Source organism: Camelus ferus, chromosome 33, assembly GCF_009834535.1.
Source record: "Camelus ferus isolate YT-003-E chromosome 33, BCGSAC_Cfer_1.0, whole genome shotgun sequence".
Lineage (NCBI taxonomy): Eukaryota > Metazoa > Chordata > Mammalia > Artiodactyla > Camelidae > Camelus > Camelus ferus.
This window is the reverse complement of record NC_045728.1, coordinates 3,693,234-3,717,271: the sequence shown is the minus strand read 5'-3', so window position 1 is coordinate 3,717,271 and position 24,038 is coordinate 3,693,234. Positions and strand designations below refer to the sequence as shown.

The following is a 24,038-nucleotide window of genomic DNA, read 5'->3' as shown; positions in this document are numbered from 1 at the left end:
GCTCACACCCGGCACTTAAAGCTGACAGAGCTCTTTCGCACCTCTCACCTCACATGCTCTTCTAACTGTCTGGTTAAGTAGCAGTGTAGTTTACAAAGACTGAAAGTGGGGTTCAGAGACATCAGGGATTTGCCCATCACAGTAAGTGGCAAGGACAGAGACAGAACTCAGTTCTAACTCCAGCATGGGGCTCTTCCCAGCTCGCCGCTCCACCGGGGACCGACTGCCTGCCTCTCCTCCTCCACTATGCTCTGGCTTGGCGCCACCTCAATGTGGTGGACTGGAGGGGCAGGAACGGAACAAGCGGGAGGAACCCAGGCCCGACGCCTGGCTCTGCTGCTCAGCAGCCACAGGACTGGAGACGAGCTCCATGAGCCTCACACAGCAGCGCTGTCCTAAAGAGTGGACCCGACGGCGCGCTAAGACGCCCTATGCAATCAAAGCATCAGTCTTCTCCTCACATCCTTGATGGAAACGGGCCTCCCATGCTGCTCCTGCCCCCAAGGATAAGGAAAGGGGACACCAGATCTGGAGAGATCAGACCCCAGTCCCCGTCTTACCGGCTGGTATTTCCGTTTCTCGTGGTGCTTCCTCAGCATGACCTTCAGGTCACTCTCCCCCAGCTCTAGCTTATCTGAGAGAAGAGGAACCAAGCCACACAATGGTTGTTCACTCCCACAACACTCAAATTCACTGCTTTCTGGTCACTTGCAATATTCGAAAGTAAGGTATTTCCTGAGTTTCCCTTCTGACCTCGGTGCTGAAAGGACCGACAGCCACAGGCTCACTCTGCAGCTCTTCTGTACGTTGGTCAGTAACAGTGACCTCAGAGACGACCCTTAGCTACTCCTAAAACACCTGCAAGTTTCTTAACATTCTTCTTTGATTCATCTCCTGATTAAAACGTTCTCTAATTCCACAGACATGCCAAGAAACCGCTCTGGCTCTGGTACCCCTTCTGTTCTACTATTGAATCGTCTCTTAGTATTGTTATTTTGACTGAGGATTCTGCTTTCTTTAGGCCAAAATGCCAGCTGATCAGTTCCTGGGGTAAATTTCAAAGCAAAGGCAGGAAGGCCGGCTGGCCTAGCTACTTGTGAAAAAGTGGAACCACACAAAACCTGCTCCAAATCTCCTAACTCTCAGGAACCCCGCTCCGCTCCCCTGGCGGGAGGAACCCACGGCAGCCGCTCATGCTCACCTGCAGGTTTTCATGTCCGTGGTGCAGAGTGTGGGCACCACCCTCAGGGGCACCGCGGGGCTAGGAGAGCGTGCTGGAGAGCTCGGAAGCCACGAGCTGAGATCTTCAAAAGAAAATTTTTCTTGTAAATCCAACGTGGCTGTGGACTCCAATAGGGGAGACTGAGTAAGTGGCCATTTGGGTTCAAGAAGGCTAAGCCAACAAGAGGGAGGCTGGGCTCCCCCGTCCTTCCTGACCCTCCCCAGACGGCTGGAGCACTCAGGTCACTTAAACGGCTCTTCCAGGAAGAGAGACTTCAAGAGCGGTGGGGCTGCACTGCGGGGCCGACAGGCACTACTCCTCTCCTGTGAGGGGAAAAGCAGTCCCTCAAGTGGCACCGCGGGACCAGAGAGCCTGCTGAGAGCGCCCCCACCTGACACCTGACGGGAGTGTCTCCGGGTTGAGCCCCGACCCTCCACCCACAGACCGCGGGGACACCTCCTTGCTGGGAGGAAACGCTACCACTGGCTCCAACCAGACAACAGGCTGTGGGTGTGGACGGGTGCCCAGCCCGCCAGAGCCCAAGGACACTCACCCTCTTCATCAGAGGACAGGGCCGTGTCCCCGCACTCCTCCTTTACTTCCCGCAACACCTTCAAGTAGCGCTGCTGGGTGCGCCACTCCCGCTCCTCAGGTGTGCGGGATGGGGACGGGCGCTTCTGCCGGCAGGGCGGGGCGGGGCCGCTGCGCCGGGCCATCTCCAGGAGGTCCTGGAAGAGCGGACAGGCCTCAGCCAAAGCCTGCTCTGGCACATTCCCAAGTCTACACCTGGTTCTCGTCACTGTGTCGCAAGCTCAACTCCCTCCCCGTCACAAAGAGGCTCGCACATGAACATGCCCAAAGACAAAGGGTTTGTGTTATTACTAAACGACGAAAAATCCCAAATCTGTGTGTTGGACTGCTCCATCAAGAATCAATACCTACACCAGACACCCAAATATTTTCATAAAGAAGCTTAAAGAACCACTTAGATCCAGAACAACTTCGCCCCGAAGAATCCCAAGACAGGTCCAGATCCGGGGGTGCCGAGCCTGGTGCACTTCGTCCCCGTTGGGCACCCCCGCCACCCTGCCCTGGCAGCCTCAGAGCGACCTGGTTCTCCCTCACAACCCACCACGGAGCCAGCAGCCGCCTCTCTTTCTTGGTAAACGCTGAAGCTACACTTCATCGATTTTACGATGTAGTCTTTTTTCTCACGTTCACCTCTAAAATCAGGACACATCTCAGAACGGGTCGTGAGAAAGACAGATACACTGAGCTGTGTCAGGGCCTCACGGGTGGCATTCTTCTGTTCTGCCCCTCCCCGCCCCGCCTCTCCCGCCACCGGGGCACGGCCCCCGCCCCGCTGCACTCACGTTCCGCGAGGCCAGGATCTGCCGCAGCAGCCGGTGGAAATACTGCTGCTGGGAGCTCAGGTAGCGCTTGTACTGAGACTTGAAGCACAGCTGCCGGTACTTGACCACCTCGGGGTTGAAGTGTCCGTCTGAAAGAGCAGAGGCCACCGCGGACACGCTGTCAACAAACACGTCACACGCCCTGGAAACGCAGTCAGCTCTGTGCTGACGAGAGCACAGCGCGCGGGGCAGGGGGATCGTGTCCACGTGGAGCCTGCCGCCCAGCGGGAGAGACAGGAAACCACCGAGCCAGCCCGAAAATGAGACTCAACTCTCCCGAGTGCTCTGAGGAAAGCCTGGGACGACTGTGAAGAGTGAGAAGCTACGTGGGGGAAGGGGTCACTGAAGAATAAGAGAAAGAAGTGACCATTCCAAGGTAAGCAGTGACAGCCAACACCAGAGCAGGGACCTGGCAACCAGCTGGCACTGTGTGAGGGCCCTGTGTCATTAACTCACCTCATCCTCCCACAGCCCATAAAGACAGCACTTCCACATGCCCATCTTACTTACAGGTGCACAGCCCAAGGCACAGAGAACTTAAGTAACTGGCCCAAGGTCACACAGCTAATAGAAGAGGGCAACCAGATTTGAACCCAGGTGGTCCAGCTCCAGAGCCCAACTTCTAACCACGTTACGCGGCCTGTTGTAGGGAAACGGGACGTCTGACAGCCAAGAAAAGTGGCCAGAGAGAGAGTGGAATTCTAGATGTGGTCATTTGTGTCCTAATTTTTTTGTTTCATTTTGGTTTTTGATTTTTTTTTCTCCCAAGTGTATGCTTAGTTGTTGCGTATATATATTGGGGACCATTAAAACTTTTTTTGGTGTATTATTAAAAAAAAAAAAAAAGAAAAAAAGGAAAGTGGCCAGGGGAATCCTCCTTAATAACCCACCAAAAGAGGAAATGCTCTTTTAAAGCCCTAGGGTAATGAGGTTTGAGACAGCCTGTTCCCTCCGGTCCTCCTGCAGCTGTCAAGTGGTCCAGTTTAACAAAACTCAAGATGTGCTGTCTTTCAGGGCCTTCTGCCACAGCAAAGTCACTCCAGGAAGGGGCCAGGGAAGAGCTTCCTCTGTTCCTCTCCACAGGATGGAGAGCAAACTGTGACTTAAAAGAGTGGTCCCAAACCACTGTGGAATCCCCAATGTAATAACCGATTCAGGGAAGGACCAGTGGAAGCTAAACCACTGGGTAAAACAAAGGCTTTTGGGAAATAAATTATCACATGGTCTCTAGGTATCATCCTACAGATTGCTTCTTAATTATAAAGGGAAAAAAGCACCTCTGCCGTCAGCAGGCCTGGCAGCCACCACATAACCCAGTGGTCAAAAACGTCATAACCAGCAATGCAAAGACTGACATCACACGCCCCCTGAGGTGGGGTGGGAAAGAAATGACATTTCCCCTCTTGTACTCATGGCAAAACATTTAACCCAAACCTAATGATGAAGCAGCAAGAATACCCCAGAAAGCAGGATGTTTTGTAAATCACAAATGTCACTATTTTGAAAAACAAGGGAAAGAGGCAGAGGGCCATAGATTCATGGGGATACAAGACACGAGAGCCAAACATACATCATACTGGACTGGATCCTGGATTTAAAAGCCAACTACAAATGACATTTGGGAACAATTGAGAAAATCTGAATATGGGGTATTCCAGGATATTGTTTGTTCAATGTAAAGTTTCTTGGGTGTGAGAGCAAGACTGCAGTTATGTGGAAGGATGTCCCATTAGGACATACATCCTGCTGAAGTGCTTGGTGGTTAAGGGTCAGGATTTCTGCAGGAAGTGTGTGCATGTGCATCACACACACACACACATGTACATGCGGTAGAACAAAAGGTAAGCCAGCGTGGTGGCTACACAGTTGAGTTCATATTATAACAAATCAATGAACAATACAATTATGATTCATGTGTTTCCAGCATAAGTTAAACATTTTCATTAAAAAAAGAACAGCCCAGGCAGCAAAGTGTTGCACAGAAACCGCTCCGGATCGGTGTCTGTGCATGAGAACAAAGTGTAACTGGGTGTGTTCCCACCCTCCACCCCTCTCAAAAAGAGAATTCTCTGCTACACACCTCGGAAAAGCTTCTGTGCAATGTGCAGAGGGTTCCCAAAGCGGAAGTTCTCCCCACTGAACAGGGCGAGGATGAGCTGGTTTTGCTGCTGGATTCCATCTTCAGGAAAGTGGGGCAGAAACTGCTGGAGGTGCTCACGCTGACAGTCACTTAGGACTTCCCGCCACGTTGAGAGACTGACCACATCAAAGAATATCTCAGGCTGGAGAATCAGGAAAAGCAGGAGGAAAGTAAATAAGAAAAAATTTAAGTTTTTCAGTTTTTCGTACATAAGTGGTAAAACATACACGACATAAAATTTACCATTTTGTCCATTACTGCACGTACGGTTGGTTCAGCGGCATTAAGCGCTCTCACACTGTTGGGCAACCATCACTATCATCCAGGTTTTCACATTTTTTTAAACAAACTAAAATTCCATTGATCTTTACTCAACTCTCAAAACTTAAGAGATTAGTAAAGATTACATGTAAGCCACACTCTTACCCTCAACAGTAAATAACAACAGGAAAATGAGCCCAGCAGATACAAGTCCATGTGGAAACCAGTTCTGCTGACAAGGGTTAAGATGGAGGACACCTTGGTTCAGCTTAAAATGAGTGGCAGAAAAAGTCAACACGGCAGGAGAGAAGTTGGGCAGCCGAGGACACCTGCTGAGTTTACTGTCACTGCTTTCACTCTCAGCAATCGCGTGCGGGACACCTGCGAGCCGAGGGCTCAGATGCACTAGCGCACAGGCTGACTGGAGGAAGGAAGAACAGTTAAACAAGCCATCACAATGCAGTTTACCTGTAAGTACACAGGAGAAGCACACATCCCAGAGAACACCTTCCAGACGGAGTAACATTTAAGACAGCAAGGGATAAGGAAAGGGAAAAACATGCTGAGGCAGGAGGGTTAAAAATCCAGAGCAAAGCCATAAAAAGAGAAGAATTAACACACAACAAAGGAGAGCAACCACCTGTGGAGGGAATGGAGGGGGAGGAGACGGGGAGGGGTCCGGGGCTTGAGCGGTACTGGTGGCATTCTATTTCTCAAACCAAGTGGTGGCTACATGGGTATTTCATTACTGCTTAAGCTGTACGTATGTGCATCATGTGTGCTACCTTCCAATTTTTAATTAAAAGAAGAGTTTAGGCAACATTTGGCTAGCACAACGACAGGGAGCAAAAGGGAAGCAGCAGACGGTGAGGAGGAGCAAGGGAGCTGGACACATGCTGAGTACTCGTGACTCCTCCTAAGAGCACCAAGGGGACACTGAGGGGTTTAAGCAGGAGACAACCCAGAAATCCAACCACCTACCAGGCTTGTCAGCAGCACACATGCAACAAAGCACCTCTGGCTCCCTGCTCATCCAAGACCTTCCCTTGCAAACCTATTTCTGCACATGACTTTATTCCTGGCATCTCAGTGTCTGGCACAAAGTAGGGACTTAAATAAGTGTTTACTGACTGAATGAATGACATACAGAGATTTACTTGAAAGAGTGTGCAAAGAAAACATGGATGGGAAAGCTATATACCAATTTCAGTAGCTGTTACTTCAGGTGGGAGAGAGACTAAGATGAGGGCAAAATTTCATCTACAATGTTTAACACACCATGAAAGAAAAACCTGAACCAGTTATGACTAAATGAAATTACCCAAAATTGAATGATGCACAGATGTTTGCTGCATGATACTCTACACCTATCTGTATGTTTGAACTACGGCCAAATAAATAAGATAAATAAATGCACGATTTAGGGAGGGAGGGTATAGCTCAGTGATAGAGTGCATGCCTAGCATGCACAAGGTCCTGGGTTCAATCCCCAGTATCTCCATTAAAAATAAATAAATAAACCTAATTACCTCCCCTCCCAAAAATTTTTTTAAAAATAAATTAATGCAAGATTTAGGGGGAGGGTATAGCTCAGTGGTAGAGTGTGTGCTTAGCATACATGAGGTTCTGAGTTCAACACCCCGTACCTCCATTTAAATAAATAAATAAATAAATAAATAAATAAATAAATAAATAAATAAATAAATAAATAAATCTAATTACCTCCCCTTCCAAAAAAAATTATAACAAATACAGGATTTAGCATACCCAGTGCCTTGTACATAATAAGCACCTATTAATGGCAGCCACCTTAATAACAATGATACCCGCACAGCTGTCTGCCATGATCAAAAGCACACTGATATGCTATCCCAGGGCCCATACTATTAACTGACTAGACGGCTGCTTACCTTATGGACAGAGATAATATGTTTGGGCTTTGTTTCCTGATTCGCAACGTAAGTGAGCATTCTAAGATAAACATATATATAATTCTGCCCTTAAGTATAAAACTTCTTGTTAATTGCTGAAAATCATCCTATTAAAATATGCCTTATGCCCCATTATCAAGTTAACATGTTATTAAACATACAACAGGATGTAGCTTACACTTTCTTCCTTAGTCAGAGTATTAAATAGACTCTACACTTTAAAAAAAAAAGAGAGAGATCATTTGGGCTACAATGTAGAAAATTAAACAGAAGGGAGTACAAAGGACTGAAAAGTTGCCGAGTGTGGAAAAGGCTAAGAACAACAGTTAGAGAGAAGAGTGTCGATGTCACTACTCACATCCTCCAGAAGGTCCTCCGGCAGGCTCACCCTGGTGCCCCCCAGGAGGCAGTCCTCCATGATCCGCGTGCCATGGCCATCCCCACACGGGCCCAGTTCCAAGGGGTCCGTCAGCATGTGGTCCAAGGAATCCATTGCTTATGTTCCACGGGTAACCTAGACAAAAAAAAATGCAGTCACACCTTGAGACAGAAAGGCAGAAATCCCAGGGATCTGATTGACGTCAAAAAATATTCTGGACCAGAATACTGGATCTCAAATCCATTCTCACACCTTATTCTCACACCCTAACTACAGCTCAACGGCTCGCCTGCCCTTCTACCACTGAATCCTCCTCTGAATTTCAGATCTTTTCTAGGAGGATCTCTCGCTACTCAGAATGCTTCTACAGTAACTCCCAAATGTATAAAATTTCTTATGCCTTCATTTTACACACAAACAAAATGAGACTCAAAGATTAAATGATCAATACATCAGAGTCCGTAATTTAGACTTCCCAGGCCAATAATCTACTATAACACAATTTATTTAATACTGTAGAGTTCTGTTTTAGCAATTAATTCTTTGTTGTTCCTTCACAAAAGAAAATTCAATGAAAATCCACATAGACTAGTAAAGTCCAGACAGTAACACTACATTACTTAACGAGGGTATTCTAAGTGCCAGGCCTTTAGTATACCTCATTCAATCCTTACAAGCGTGCAAGACAGGGGTATTACATCTATTACAGACAGGAAAACCCAGGACCAAAGTAGATAAGTAACTTGCCTAACCCCAAAGGTAGGACTGAAACTCAGGTCTGCATGATGGCAAACCCATGTTCTTAACATATGCACAATACCTCCTGGATAAACTCTCAATTTAAATCAGGAAAAAGAAGTACCTTAATAGGACTTTATTCATCCACATAAACTCTGGAGGCTCCAAGACCTGACACCGACAGCCAGCAAAGTCAGTGGCCAACCCCTCTTTAGTTGGTCCATTTGATATTTATAACCATGTAAATGTGAGGATATTTTTCTCCCTCCTGTAATAACTGAACACTGCTGACCACCTTTAGAAAAGTGCACATGAAGATACTTTCAGAGAACAGCTCATAAAGCTGAGACCACAGGATTGAACAAAGTTAACAGGCCCACAGGGAGCTGCTACTCAATCTCTCTACAAACATGCTAAATCCATTCTCTATCTCTGATTCCTACCAAATGGAAAGCAAAAAAAAAAAGATTTAACAGTTAAAACACCAAACTTCTAGCCTGATCTCAGGGACCTTGGGCAAATCTTACCTCACCAGGTGTCAATCTCCTTATCTATAAGATGAAGAGGAGCTGGACCAGGTCCTCTCTACTGTTATTTCCAATCCTAGAATCATACAATGAATAATCTCCAGGTGGATGCATTCGTATAACTTAACGTAGTCACCTAACGACATCTCATACTGAAACTCTCAAATGATAAAGGGCAGACCTGTAATAACTATTGCTAAAATAAGCACCTTTCCACTAATTATTTCAAGTTATCTGGAAGAGACGTCAGATCTAAGTAAAGATACAGCAGAAAGATGAGTGTTCAAAGCAGCTGCACAGCCCCCAAGCCACTGGGCACCATCACCCTTCAGCACATGGTGAACTGCGCATCCTGAATACTCCTGGTGCCTAAATGACTGAAGCAGGTGAGAAAGCATGTGACATTCGCAGTTAACAAAACTTAAAAAAAGAAAAATGTAGATGCAACTTGATGCTCAGAATAAAGCCCGCTGAACAGAACTGGCACAGAATAGGTAACAGCTGCAAAGCCAGTGCTCTACCTGATTCTTAGGACGAACACCTGTTCCACAACTTGCTCCCAAGTTTCTTCAACTAAGGTGGATGTGTAGCTAAATTTAACCTATTGGAGTGTCAACCTTTGCCCTGCTACAATTCTGAAGAGGACCTCAAAATACAAAAATCAGACAGCAGCCAAAGGGTTGGAACCCCGGAAGCCGAGGATTTCTAAGTCTTGTGGCGGCCTGGACCTCATTAGCAGACCAGGAAGGCCTCCCCCAATGGCCTCTCCTCTGCACCGGGGATAACCTTCCTTCTGGACCCTCCCCAACGCAGAAGCTAACACCCCGGGTCCTTCCGGAACAACCGCCGGCTCCAAATCGGTCGCCCCTGCTGCACAGCCCACCCAGCCAGCCCCGCCCGGGCCCAAGGCCCAGGTCCGCCCCCCTGAACTGCACCTCCGCGCCCGCGGCCCCTCCCCCACACCGCGCCTAACCCTAACCCCCACCCAGCGGGCCCCCGGCTCCCGCCGGCTCCCCTGCCCCGCGCCCCCGGGGACAGCGACCCTCGGAGACCCACCGCTTGCTCCCTCCCTCCGCTCCCCGGAAACACTTTGACCCTTCCGGCGCCCCTGGCCCGCACTTACCCGCGCCGCGGGCGCGGGTCTCCTCACCCGCGGCGCTTCTCGGCCAGTGGGCTCCCGGACGCGCTCGCTCCCGCAAGGCGTCTGGGTGCGTGCACGCTCCGGGCGCGGGCGGCGGAAGAGGCGGGGCTGCGCGGGGCGGGGCTTGGGGGCGCCGGGGGCGGGGCATGTGGGGCGGAGCCTAGAGCTGCAGAAACCCGCTTGGCTGAGGCTTGGGATGCAGTGTGCAGTTATCCTGTTGGTTTCACCTGGTTTAGAAGCTCTCGGAGGGCAAAGACGGTGTCGCTAGTCTTTACCCGGCCGCGAATTGAGGCTCCGGAGCCCAAGAGTGAGTGAGTGAATGCAATTTTATTAACTAACGTTTTTAGAGCGCATACCCTGCTCCAGGCACTATGCTGAGTACTTTCCACCCAGTATGATACCACAGCTGGGTGCACTATTAGTTCCCATTTTGCGGTTTCTTGAGTTTCATAGAGGAGAATGCGGACCTAAGCCTGTGCCCACCACCCACCCCCAGCCCCAGCATAGCCCATTTCTCTCTTGTGGCCCTGGACCCTCGCGGTCTGGAAATAAAGTACAGACATCGAAGAAATATATGTTAAATCAAGCTCAATAGCCTTCCTCTTGTTGAGAATCTAGGGCCCTTTCTTCTTCATTAATTTTTACTTAGAACAGCTTCAAACCGCTTATTCCACAACTACTGCCAACCAGCCATGCAGAGACCATCAGTTCTCTAGATTGGATGAAAATACGTCAAACTGGTGAGCCAAACTAATGTTCCTCCCTTGTTGGAAAATAGTGGTTTCCCAATAAAGACCAATCTCTGTTCCCCTGCTGGCTGCGTGCCTGCCCCTAGTTCCCGTGAGACTGTTGGGAGGGGTCTCAAATTAGAAACCATCAAGTGCAAGGACAGAGGAACATCATTCCACAGTTGTCATCTATAAATTCCCTTACCTTGCGTCTCTGACCACACCAGACTCAAAACAAGTAAGTTGTAACATAAAAAAAAAAGTAATGATCTCAGTACCTCTTGTACCTTGTACACATACAAACAAGGAAGGTGTTTATTAAAAAAAATATTTATTAATTTTTACACCTGCTGAGTAGCACAAGACTATTAACACTATAACTCACTGAATGTACAATAAATGTTCACATTTAAATAACAGGATAGGGTCAACATTTTCAACCTGTGGGTCAGCTTTAGCTTCTCATGAAGTGCTTTTTAGCCCTACGTATCTTAAGTTTTTTGAAAGGATAATTCCAAGTCAGAAAACAATTCAAGAAGATCAAAACAATAGGTTTTTCCAGAATTTTACATGATGAAATGTCTATTTATGTGGGCACAAATCAAACAATAAAAATGTAAAATCTATATGTAACCTCCAAAATTTTCACACCACGCTGATTTAAGTCTACAGTGCCAATGTGTTTTAGGAGAGGCCACAACATAGACGTTGGCTACACACATTTTTTTCCAAATTGGGTCTTTAGATGGCTTATAATCTTCCATCTCTTCAAATCCAAGTCCTTTCGAGAATCTGTTACCTTAGAATAGATGTGCAGAATACCTGATCTTAAAGCAATGTTGTTTGGCTTGACTGCCACACCTGCATCTCTGGTTGACAACATACCAGTTAGTTTTAATTAGCATCTTTACTTACTCCACATAAGGACAAAAAACAAAAAGGGAGAAAAAAAGAACTTAGAGGGGAAAGAAACAGATGTCCTTCCACAATATTTTTTTGTCTTCTGTGTATTTTAAAACTTGAAATAACTGGCATAAAATGAACATTCCATTCAGTGATAGTTTTCAATGTTAATCAATAAGTTATTCCTGAGGGGAGGGAGGTACATTGCTGGTTCAAATTTAAAAAGACCCAACAGGGCCAGATTTAAGTTATAAAAACTAAACTGGACCTTTGGGAAAGTCTAATATTCTTCACCTAGCAAGTCTTTCTAGACTGGACACTAGGATATTTATAATCAATTCATTGTAGGACTTTGGGACTCAAAATCTCTATATTGTGACACAGAGTCAATATTTTCTATTGAAAACGTCAGCATTAAGTCTTTGTTACCAAAGATATAGAGTGCATTTTCATTTTCTACACAATTACCAAGTAACTCTCAAGTTCTCTTAGTGCCTGAGTTTTCAGGGATAACTAAATGAACAAGGTCCCAAAAATAAAGTGCAAAATCTACACATTAGTAAAGTTACTTCAATAGAATTGTTTGCTTTTCAGAAAGGTGTCTTCACCACAAAGAAGTTACTATACTTCTTAATTTACAGAACCAGTTTTTACCCAGAAATGTAAATAAAATAAATCAGTTAACTTCATTTGAAACTGAAGGTAGGTAGGTCTTTCCGTTCTGGAGTGATAAATTCTATCATGCCATAATTATTCTAAAAATGTATTAGTATGTCACAAAGAGGTGTTAAAATACATACTGATTTCTGCAAAGTTTTGTGTGTACCACTGGAATGTACAGTAAAAAGAAGGGGAATATCTTCCCCCACTGAATTCAGACCTAACAGGACTCCCAAACAGGAATACAAATGAGAAAAACCATCACTGAGGCAGATTTTTCTCCCTCTCCCAACTGACTGTGCAATGTTAAGACTGGATTTCTTCCAGATCCCTTATAGTTACCTTAACATATTATAAATGGTCCCCACATTTTTATTTTCCCCTTAGATGTGAAGTTGCTCATCTTACCAAAAGGCCCAGATGAGTAGCAATATGTTTTAAAGTTAAAAGTGTTAAAAAAAAAAATGAGGACCACCTTTCTACCCAACCTTAAAGAATGTTCATTTTAAGACAGCATTAGAAGTACTAAAATACACTGAATGCACAAGCGAGGGTTGACTATATAGCTGGTAAGAGCGGAAATTCACCCTTCACCAATGACGGGTAAGTGGGTCCTGCAGAACGGGCAGGACATGGTCTCAGTGCTTCTTAGTCTCTCAGTACAATTGTTTTAGTAATTTTTCTTGGTACCGTTATCTCCACTGTCTTCTCCATACAAGCACAACCAGCGGGTGGGAGGCCAAGCTTGCACGTGGAAGTTTAAAATCTGCTGACATCAAGCGACCTTTTCTCGTACAGGGAGTCCACAGTCATGGAGTCATAACAGGAGACTGAGCAGAACACAAGGTTCCAGCCTAACCTGCTGAGGGCCAGCGTCTGTGGAAAGCACCACCAACAGCCCAACAACCGCTTTCTAAAAAAGGCAAGTTTAAAAAAACATCAGCAGTAAGAAAAATTGAGATGACAGCTTGTCCTTCAGACCGTCACTGCCAAACCTTTGTTTCATCATTTTAATTTTCATATTCAATAGACTCCCTCTGTTAAATGACTGAAATGCAAACAAGATGAAGCAGTCCTGACCTAGCACACGCCCATAAGATGCCCCTTCTCCTTTGGAGCCGTGGCTTGGAATCAAGAAGTCCAGTGGCCATGGACTTGGCACATCCCTTCTCCACCTTTGGCACAAACACGATACACCACTTAATATTTCCACAAAGGAAAAGTAAGGCTTATCCATGTGTTGAAAAACCAACTCAAGAGCAAGGCAAAGTTTCTCCGTCTTGAAATCTACTTTCCCCTGAAAGATCTCCATTCCGTGGCAGAAACTGCTAGGCTTTGGAGAGTCAGTTTGGTAAAGGTGACCTTGATAAAACAAGCCCCAGGGTATGTATGAGCATCAAAACCGTGATTTCCAAACTCTTGAGTGAATGATAAATCTGAAAAAGGAGTTCTAAGTGTCAGAAGCTTCCAAACTGATGAATGAGAAAAGACATGATGTGACTGCTTGATTCTGGCTCAAGGATGGAAGTTAAGGTTTAGAGATGTGCACTTCGCTGCTCCCATTCCCATTGGTGGTGGTTGTAATGATGTACTGTGTGGGCTGCTGGCTGGTGGTCTGGGGGTCCAAGTCACTGTGCGCAGCTGGCTGAACCTGGACCCCCCCGGAGAGAGCAGTAGCTTGCTTCTCCTCCAATTCTGGTTGACTTTCTGATAACACGTAATGACCCTAGAGCAGGGGGAAGAAAAAGATCTTTAGAAATCTAAGGCCTAAAGGTCAGGGTCGGGGACGGGGAGGAGGAAGAAGGAATATGCAAAGAAATGTTACAAGGGGAACCAAAATAAGTACCTATGGGAGATGCTTCACCCACGTCCTTCAGAAAGGATGGGTCAGTCATAAACACAAGCCATCAAGGTAATTTAAGACAGCATCCTAGTAGTCCTACCAAGTGATACAGTGAGGAACTTCAGGTACAGAAATTTACATCATGATGGTAACCTACCTGGCAAAGGAAATGTGTTATTGTGCTGTCCCTAAGAATTTAGAAATTCATAAAATAAGGTCACTATCTTTCAATGAATGTTTAATACAAAGTGGATCAAAGAAGAGATATTTCAAGTCTCCTTGAAGAGGCAGAAAGGCCCCCAAGTCAAGATCAAAGGTTCTCAGACTTCAGAATTTCAAAGGTCAGCAAAATTAAATAATCCGTATTCCCAAATTTTATTTTCCCCAAGTAGAATCATTTTTTAAACGCTACTGTCAAGTGAGACATTTCAACACTCAAAAGCATAGTAAGACACAATCTTAGAATAAAGCCATTTGCGTTGAATAAAGTCAATTTTATGAAAACATACATTGTCTTAATTTTCCCTCTGATCATGAAAATGCCTCCATGGACCTACAGCCAGCTCTGTCTCTCTGTCGGCATCTTCAAAGAGAGAATGTGTCCATCAGAAGGAGGGCTGGCTAGCGGCATAGGCTGAGAAACAAAGAAGTCACGGAGGAAAACTAAGGCAGTAGCCTTGCCTAGTGCTGTCCAGAGAGAAAGCCACAGCCAGACACCCATTTGGTTTATCTCAGGCTGGATGTTCTGAGTCTGTGCTCATCAAGCAACTCTCTGATCAGGGTTTCACTTCCCGTGTGAGTCTTTAGCAGGAGGGGGCTGGTTCTCTACCTGGAGTCCATGGATGCCTAGGTGGTCCAGAGGTGGCCTTCAGAGAAGCCATGAACAAAACTGTACATTAAATTTGTATGTATGTGTGCCGCGGCAGGGAGGAGGGAACATCCTCGGCTATATAATGGGTTCCCGGCCAGAAAAGGGTAAACAGTCAGTGAGTCCCACAGAGAGCGAAAATCTCACTGATCATGCCAATGAGACTACTCATTTTACATTAGTTGTTGTTTTCACTGACAACAGTGTTACTCTGGATGTATACGTCTCTCTTAAGCCTAATTAATGTGAATTAAGTCTAGTTAATTAAATCTACTTAATGTGAATCAAGTCTAGTTAATGTGCGCTGAAAAATTGGTAAGCACTCAGTACGCTTTGAAAAAAAAAACAAAACAAAAAAACAGGCCACTAGACTGCCCTGCTACTCTTTGAGGCCTCTTGGGAAATAGTCTTCCTCTGGGAACATCTCAGTATCCCTAGCCACTAAAGAGTATTTTTCTTAATTTAAATTTACAGACTCTGTCTTCTAACAACTTAGAGGCAGAGTGAAGATAAAAACAAGAGGTAGCAGACACTGACCTGCCTAACCTAAACATAACAAGATAATTTATGGCTATGTTTTTCACCCTGGGGTGGGTGGACTGTTTAAAATAACATAAAAGAGTTTCATAATAGAGTCATTATCTTATTCTCCCGCAACTCAGTTGAGGACCAGTAGTCATCAAGACTCATCTACTTTCCAAGAAGCACATGAAAAGGTGGCCAGTTACCGATACGTAGCTACACGTCTATGGAGGTTCATTACAGTTATTAACAAAGTAGATCTTTATTGAGCATTTGCTGTAGCCCAGCCTCCTGTGCAAGGCACTGAGGGTAAAGAGAACAAGACCAAGACCTAGCTTTCAAGGCATTCATTGCCCACTGGGAAAAGACAGGCAGTGAACCAATAATTAAAATAAACTGTGCTATAATGTAGCACCACAAGGTCTAACAGGAATACAGAGGAGGCACTTCTGACTCAGGAAAAGCCTGGGAGAAGAAGGCAGGGGAAGGCGAGGGTGGTGCAGTGCGGTGAACAGGGAAACCCTGCAAGCAGGGCAGCTTACCGGAGTAACCGCCTTCACTTGGCCGGTGGTGACAGGAGTTGCCACGCCACTGTCTGTGATCACAAACTGACCTGGGGGAAGTGTCATCATCTGAATCTCAGATGCTGAAAAACAGGAAACAGCCACAGTTCAGGGGTCTTAGATTTTACTACAAGTTGTGGAAACAGATACCTAACCAGTGACCACATTCCCCATTGAGTCATTTCCATGGGTCTGCTTGCTCTTAGCGTCTTATGTGGATTTAATTCCTTGATACAGTGAAAGCACCTCTGACTGAGATTTGATCATACGAGGTTAGTAGAGAGTTACCAAAGTCAGAAACAATCAATGCATCTCCTCCAAACGTGGCTTTGGAATATCCACAAAGACAAATATCCGAAATTTTAAAACCTTGGGATAAGTTACAAAGACTTACCTGTTAGCTCAATATTTTTATCTTTTATATTCACATTTGAATAGTGGCACAATGTATCCACTACTGCCTAGCAATCACTAGTTAGTCTAACATGAATTTTATCTCACTACTGCATTATTAAAGATGATTAACAACAGAGTTCACCCTAGCACCCAGCTGACAGTCTCTAAATAATATTCTCTACTAAAAGGAACTAGAGCTTCTTGGGGAAATGACTGATTCCAGACCTGGGGCAGAAAATGTGTCAGGTGAGCCTGGAATATGGTGTCATACCAGCATGTAAGACATTATAAAAAGCTGCAGGGTCATGTGGAGAAGATACAGGGGCCAATGTGAAGATGTTCCCATTAGACAAAGATGGGGTGACCTGAGCATCAACCAGGATGGCGGCTGCAATGGTTTGAACCACGTCAGGTGTGTAGAGGTCCATGCGTACCCAGCGATATTGAGACACACACACACCCGTCATTGGTCACCCCGGGTAACACTAGCAAACAACCCACTGTTTTGAAAACTGGTAAATAAAGGAGATGAGCTGAGTACTTAAAGCATCTATCCCAGCGTTCCTGTACAGACCGTACCTCAGAGTAAGCTGATAAGATAAAATGGTTCTTTTTGTTTTGTTTTATGAGGGGGAGGTAATTAGGTTTATTCATTTATTTCTGCTTGGAGGAGGTACTGGGGATTGAAACCAGGACCTCTTGTGTGCTGGGCATGCACTCTACCACTTGAGCTATACCCTTCCCCGATAAAACTGTTTTTTACAGAGGTTTTCTAGCAATAAGTGAATAAAGAACGAAAGACTCAGAATACGACAGCTCTGTGATCCCTAGTGAAACAGTGGAGCAAAGGGAAAGGGGGCCAGGCAAACATTAGGTGTCTCCTGGTGGAGGCACACACCGCCAGCTGTGGAGTGTCTCGGGGGGAGAGGACTGAGTCTGAATCTGATCAAGCCTCTGGTCTCATTGCCAGCCTACAGGAAACACAAGGGACAGAGGAACAGCATCTCAAATGACAATACAGGGATGTCAACAACAAAATCCAGAATGTGGGGACCTCTACTGGACAAATGACCCAGTTTCTTCAACACATAAATTGGAACTTGAGAGAAAGAGAGAGAGAGAGAGAAAGCACATATATTAAAAGAAACTCAAAAGATGTAATTACAATGTATGGCCGTTATTTGGAACCCAATTTGAAAAACTGACTATTAAAAAAACATTTACAAGACAATCATGGAAATATGAACACTGGAACACTGGATATTTGATGGTAGTAAAGAAGTACTGTCATTTATTTTGAGGTGTGATACCAGCACTAGAGTTGTGTTTTGTTTAAAAAAAAAAGAAAGAAAGAAAAAGCACAGCTCCGTGGGAAAGAATGGCAGCAGGTCGACGTCAGCCAGGACTGGCCACGAGCTGAAAACCGCTGAAGCTGGATGATGGGTGCAGGGCGTTCATGACACTTCTATTTATGTGCATTTTAAACTTTTTCCCTAACAAAAAACTTCAGCTTCAGATCTTGTCATCAGGTGAGAATGCTGGTTCTTACTAGTTTTCCCATGGCTGTCGGCATCATTCCACTCCTCTCACAGGAATTAAACTGAGTATAAATGTCAGTCTGCTTACCAGGACTCCACCAGGGCTTCTCAGGAGTGGGGGACCTTCCTTGACAGGAAGGAGACTCAGCTGTCATTGTGGCCACCCGAATTTAAGAGAATAGATTGTGAAAATAACGAAACGGTAGCGTTTGAGCCTATCTCCGTGCTAAAGCCACCTAACACAGCCGAAGACCGATCACAACAGAGAGGGGCCCCAAAGAAGACATCCGTGGTGGGAGAAAGATCAACACAGCCCATTCCTCCTTGTCCCTACTGCCAAGCTGCCACTCCTCCTGCTCCTCCCACATCATCAGTGATGAAGGTCTCCTATTTTCCAGCTCGTGCCCAAGGCCGTTGTCCCCACCAAGATTCGCCTGGTCTGACTTTTGGCAGCCAGCCTAAACTGCTCCCGGTAGCACTAACCTCAGGGTTTGAAATCAACTACTCATTCATCTATCTCTGAGATGATGGTCTCTTTGAGCCCAAAACACCCTCATTAGGAGGGGCAGCTGGTTTACAGTGTGAACTCTGGAGCCAGGTTGCCTGGGTTCCAGTCCTCCCTTCACTAGCTCTGTTCCTTGGACAAATTACTGTGTGAAGTGCAAGTGACAACTGTACTTACGTGGGAGGTTGCTGTGAATACTGGATGTGAGATAGATGTGGTTTAGAATCATCCCTGGCACATAGTAAGAGCTTAAGGAAAGCTGGCTAACCTTATTGTGTGGTGTTACACGAACGTCAGTGTTGGACGTACAGGCATCGATAGATACGGGTGGAACAGGTGAATCATTACCACTAACATACCTACCTCCACCTATTCTACTATTTAAACCACCTGCCTCCAGCAATATTCCCGATGTCTCCAGAAAACGTCCCATCGGGGCGGCCCCGAGACCAGACGCCGCCTTGAATTTTGTGGTGAAACTCATTTCAAGTACATGCTCTACAGAGTGTAGAAAATGACCAATGACCCTTTCATCCGGAACGTTGATCATAAAGCTGATGGAATTCCGCCCCGGGGCTGCAGACTCCCCACCCGTGCCCTGGGGCACCCCCCTCACTTACAGTAGCCACGGAAGGAATTCCAGGTGTTGGGGAGGTACGTGTGCTGGACGGTGGAGCCCTGGGGCTGGCCCTGCGCCGAGGAGCCGCCCGGGATGTGTGCGGGGCTGAGCCCCTGCTGAGACGGCTGCGGGGAGGGGCTCAGCGGCTGCCCCGCCACCTAGAAAGAGCAGGAGTGGGGCCTGGTGAACTCTCGAGTAACCCAAGAAAACAGATCGGGCGGGCATGGAATATGACACTGGAGGTGCCGCTGCTTAGAGAGTAACGTTTTAAATAAGAACAGAATTAATGAAAAGCAATCATAACTGTGAAACCCTAATGAGTTTTCAAAGGGTGATCTACGAGAGTATCCAAAGCTTAATTTCAGTAAGTTTGTTAGAAAAGTAAATGAATGGAAGTATAATTATCTTCATGACTTCGGGCTGAAAAACACGGAGAAGCCCAATAACTTGCCTGTGTCATGAAGCTAATCGAACACAACTTGAAGGGCAGCCCAGAAGTCAGAATTTCCACTGGCGTGCTCTGGAGACTCCCCCAGGGAGTTGGGGTGAACCCGGGTACACACGCCAGCCCCCAGCGGAGGGGCCCACCCCGCCTCCAGGACAAAGCCCTCGCCCCACTGTCTGCCATTCAAGCCCCCCACACTCCAGCTCCAAGCCGCCTTCCCAGCTTTGCTTCCAAACCCCATTTCCTGTCACTCCCTAACAGCGTTTATAACTACACCACAACTGCCCACCCCTGTGTCTTTACTCACAACAGAGCACATTCAGATCATGGTGCCTTCCCCAACCACCATGATAAAATCCTACCCCTCCTTCAAGAACTACTTCAAACGCCACTTCTACAGACATGTCCTTGATCCCCTGCTAAGTATCTTCCCTTCATCTGGACTCTGTAGCCTAACTTCACATCCGCATCGTCCTCAGACCCGGGCAAGGGCGCCCCCACCGGGATCTCAGCCAGCCCTTCTCCAGCTATGCGCCTCCTCCCGTGAGGCCACGTGGACCTTGGAGACGGCCCTACACCCACTTCTGGGACCTGCACAAGCCTCTTCCCTGGGCCTGTCCTCCTGCAGGGGGCTTGTCACCTGGATGTGGGCTCTTCTAATGGTAATCGGGGACCTGGGACCAAGGGGGTGGCCATGGGATCGCCCCTTGCAGGGGTGCTGGTGGAGCTGAGGCACGTAGGTCAGGGGTCTACGTGGTACACAAGGCCCTGTGAGGTGCAGGGTGGAGACTGGGTGAGGAGAAGGGGACGCAGGCGTGGGGAAGGCTGTCCCTGGGCCACCTCATTCTGACAAGGAATGCTGCGGCGTCTCTCCTGGCCCTCCAGCCTCAGGTTCCTTTGAGAAACTTAGAAGTATGATGCCAGTGGCTGTGGGAAGCTTGCGGCCCTTCGTGGATAGAGGCTGCCTGTCCTGGGCTGGGAGAAGTCACCAGAAACCTCACAGCCACTGAACCGTACACTAGAGGGTGGGGGGTTGGGAGGGGAGAGCAATCAGACAGCAAGCAGCAGAGCCCCCTACCCCTCCATCCCCACTACCCCAATGAATAGGAAGGCAGAGAGAGAGCATTTTTCTCCTCTGGATTTGCACAGCAATGGAGCCAGCGAAAGAGAGGAAAATCCTTTCTCCCACGTTCCCCACCCGCGCCCGGCAGCTGCCAGGGCCGTCCGAATGCACTTTCGGCAGAAAAATGCATTTAATTTTGAACTGATGCTGTCCATGTTATTTAGTTTCAACCGTCACTTTACGTATATTTCTCAGTGTTATCATTATGAAAGTACCTCGGTCAAGGAGGAAGATAGAACCGATTTACTTTATGGTGCGTGAGCTTGACTTGAAACTTGTTACTACTCAGGGTTATGGCGTGCAGGCCTTCCTGTGTGCTCTTGCCCTGGAACCTGGGAATGCCAGGGCTGGGTCCACAGGCATCCTTCATAGTTCAGAGTATGTCCTGTTTACTCGTATCCATGTGTTATGCCCCTGCTAGATTCTGAGCTCCTTGAAAGCCAGACCTTGAAAGGCTTCGTGCAGAGAGTAAGACTTTAATCAATGTTTTTTTTTAATGGACGCAGCCGTGCTATCTCAGTGCTAGACTCTACCACACGAGCACAGCACTACTCCACAGACGCAGTGTCCCAAAGTTATTTTAGAAACAACCCAGCAGGGGCAGGCTCTCATGCAGCCACTGAGAACAGGAAGCCAAGGCCAGTGCTGTCTCTGGGCGATCAGAGCTCAGGGCTCCATCTGGACCGGAGAAGCTCGGCACTTAATGGAAGTGTGTCCCTGACACCAACAAAAAAATTGGAGGCAAAGTAAGACTCTTTAAAGGTCCAGAAATAATGATGTCATTTCAATAGTCAAGGAGACAACGAGGGCTGAGGATAACGTCTCCTCGCTCTTATTACGTCTTCAGGGTCCCTGAGGCCACAGTAACGCTTGGAACTAGTCCCCAGAGCAGCGTACCTGGGAAGTGGGTGCAGCCGGGGCGGGCGGCTCCGTGACGTGGATGTGCTGCACCTGGATGGCGTGCTGCGTGTAGGTCTGAGGGTCATGGAGCTGGCCGACATCCACCGTGGACTGCTGAGACTGGTGAGGGGAAGTGGCCTGCAGGGAGGAGAAAACCAGATGTGCACAGATCAAGGTGACGGGTCGGCCTTCCACGGCCTTCCTCAGCCTTCCAGAGAGAAGGTTCAGCTAAAACAAGATCCCAACAGAAGAACAGACGGGATGGCAGATCCCAAAGGGCCCACACCTAAGCCAAGCTGGCAGATGTGTGAGAGACAGTTTTCAAAACGATGCTTATTAACTGTAAGACAGCAGTGCTATTTAATTCTGGAAGAGAAGGCGACAGAGAGAACATAGCTCCTAGTGAGAGCTTGAGAATTTCTTGAGAATTAAAAATCTTTTCCCCTTAAATTTCAATTGAATTTAATGGCATTTACTTTATTAGTTAAAAGAGATAGAAGAAGAGAATTCAGCTTGTCAATATTAACCACAAGAACAGAACCTTCCTAACCTTTTATGCGGACAGACATCTTTGAAAATCTGGCTAAAGTACAGATGCTTTTTCCAAAAGAATGTACACATATGTCACATTTTACAGGCAACTCCAGGGATTCAGATTCCTCCAAAGCCCGAAATCAAGAACCCTCCCGTTAAAAACAAACAAAAACACAAGATGAAGAATGATCAATGACAGTGGCAGCTGTCAGCTTCCTGCTTTCATGTCAGGTTTAAATTTTCAGAGACCAATTCATTTCAAAGGAAAAAGTTTGTTCCTTTGTGCCCTGAGTGCACTTCCTCAGCATAATTAAGTGAAACAATAGCCCTGGGAGGATTTTTTTCTTTTAGCTCCTGAATCAGTAAGAATGAGCTACTAATTACTTGGTAGAAGGAACAGCTCTACTTCTTTGCTCTTAAGGTACTCACTGATACTCAAAATTCACGATTATTCCTTATAACCGCCCACTGATGGACGTCACTAGATGCCTGGGTAGAGGCTGATCAAACAGGCTCTTCACCAAGCAGCCAACCTGGGTGCCCGGGGCAGAGACTCGGGGGAGGCTCGGCAATGTCCTGCCACAGTGCAGGGTGACGGGACACGCTGGGGCCTAAAATTTCTGGGTTCTGTTGACAGAAATCTCTTACACTGCCGAGTCCAGAGCCCTCGACAGCTGGGGCTTTGCAAATGCCTTAGACTCCAAGCTTACGTGCACATGAGGTAGGGTTCGGGTCCAGCTCTGAAAATTGGGTGCTTTAGTTGACCCCAGCTAGGGACCCCGTACCGGCTGGTGGCAACACGCCATTCACGCAGGTAGAGGGAAAGACCCGCAGGACAGTACCGGGGCCACCTGCACCACTTGCAGCTGGATATGCTGAGGCTGCTGCAGGCCCGACGCGGACTGCGACACCGGAATGTACTGAATTCGCTGGTAGTCCCCTTGCGGTGTCCGGTAATCCGTCGTCAAGGTCTGGGACAGCTCTGTCATGGCCTGGGTGAGCAGGTCTGTTGTCTAGGGAAATCACCAAAAGCACATCAGTTGGTAAGACTGCTGCTGGTGGCTACTCCAGTGCTCTCAAATCCTACAAAAATTTGGTCTATCTCACTTGTGGGTCATGGGACCACAAATCAGCCCTGAGCTCAGACAGAAAAAAATCCAAAGTTAAGACAAGTTCATACTGTACAGCACAGGGAACTTAGTCAATATCTTGTAGTAACTTATGGTGAAAAAGAATATGAAAAGGAATAGATGTACGTTCATGTGTGACTGAAGCATGGTGCTGTACACCAGCAACTGACACAACATTGTAAACTGACTATACTTCAATAAAAATATATATACACAAAAGAAAAAAAAAGGAAATCTGATCACGTTTGAAAAAAAAGAAGATGTTGGAAGATTACCTCTAGACCCATATATACCTGTCTGTGTCGGCCCCAGGGAGCTACCCCGGAGCTTCCAACAACCTTGCGGTGAACACACAGCACTGAAACTTCCTGCTGCTCCTTTTACGGAGAGCTTTGGGAAGCACCGACAAGGAGACCCAATGGTAAGCGTAGTGCCTCGTGTAGAAAACTGAAGGCGGGTGGGCTCCATTTGCAGCCCATGAAATAACAAAGCAGGCACAGCCTTGGCGTGGAGGCTGTGATGGGCAGGACTGAGGAGGAGACGCTGTCACGGGTCACACACTTACCACCACTGTCTCTCCAGTAGCACTGTCCGTGGTTAAGACGGCTGGAGCCGCGCTGATCACAGCCGTGGTCAGCGGGGTGTGGATGGTGTTAGGGAGCTGGGCGTACTCTGGATGCTTCTTTCGAATGTGCTGTACCATTTTGGTCTGAAGAATTGTGGCAAAAACCAAGAAGAAGGACTAGAATTAGTTGTTTTTCAGTCTTTCTCAAATGCAAACCCACCAATGGTCCTAAAGTCTTTCGTGTTATGCCTTAAAAAAAATCCAAGCGACCCTGGCTCTGCCTGCCCTTCCTGAAGTGAGACAATGGTATGAAAGGGGAAAAAGAAGAGGCTGAAATCAAAGTGAAGAGTCACGTGACCTCGCAGCATCCCCCGAGCCCACCAATACCTGCAGCACTCAATGGCAAGCACCCCAGCAAAAATGACCCTTTTCAAAAACCATCATT

General features: G+C 46.9%; 2 protein-coding genes across 6 annotated transcripts in view; both read right to left on the bottom strand.

The window, feature by feature from the left end:
* Nucleotides 1–9,841, bottom strand: part of NFRKB (nuclear factor related to kappaB binding protein) — a 32,132-nt gene extending 22,291 nt beyond the window's left edge. Inside the window, 7 exon segments of the mRNA XM_032472542.1 lie at nt 561–634; nt 1,179–1,340; nt 1,776–1,950; nt 2,596–2,723; nt 4,715–4,916; nt 7,325–7,480; nt 9,734–9,841. Coding sequence (XP_032328433.1) covers nt 561–634; nt 1,179–1,340; nt 1,776–1,950; nt 2,596–2,723; nt 4,715–4,916; nt 7,325–7,459 — 876 coding nt within the window. The 5' untranslated portion in view covers nt 7,460–7,480; nt 9,734–9,841.
* Nucleotides 9,842–10,793: 952 nt separating this feature from the next.
* The window catches only part of PRDM10 (PR/SET domain 10), a 74,282-nt gene continuing 61,037 nt past the window's right edge, over nt 10,794–24,038 (bottom strand). For 3 of the 5 annotated variants that reach the window (XM_032472262.1, XM_032472263.1, XM_032472264.1), the window contains 6 exons: nt 23,594–23,737; nt 22,741–22,911; nt 21,362–21,502; nt 18,898–19,054; nt 15,818–15,921; nt 10,794–13,768 (listed from right to left, as the gene is read on the bottom strand). In XM_032472262.1, coding sequence (XP_032328153.1) covers nt 13,571–13,768; nt 15,818–15,921; nt 18,898–19,054; nt 21,362–21,502; nt 22,741–22,911; nt 23,594–23,737 — 915 coding nt within the window. In that variant the 3' untranslated portion in view covers nt 10,794–13,570. Of the gene's footprint in view, nt 13,769–15,817; nt 15,922–18,897; nt 19,055–21,361; nt 21,503–22,608; nt 22,912–23,593; nt 23,738–24,038 lie in introns of those variants that run through there. The other 2 variants (XR_004316816.1, XM_032472265.1) reach the window with 2 other exon arrangements.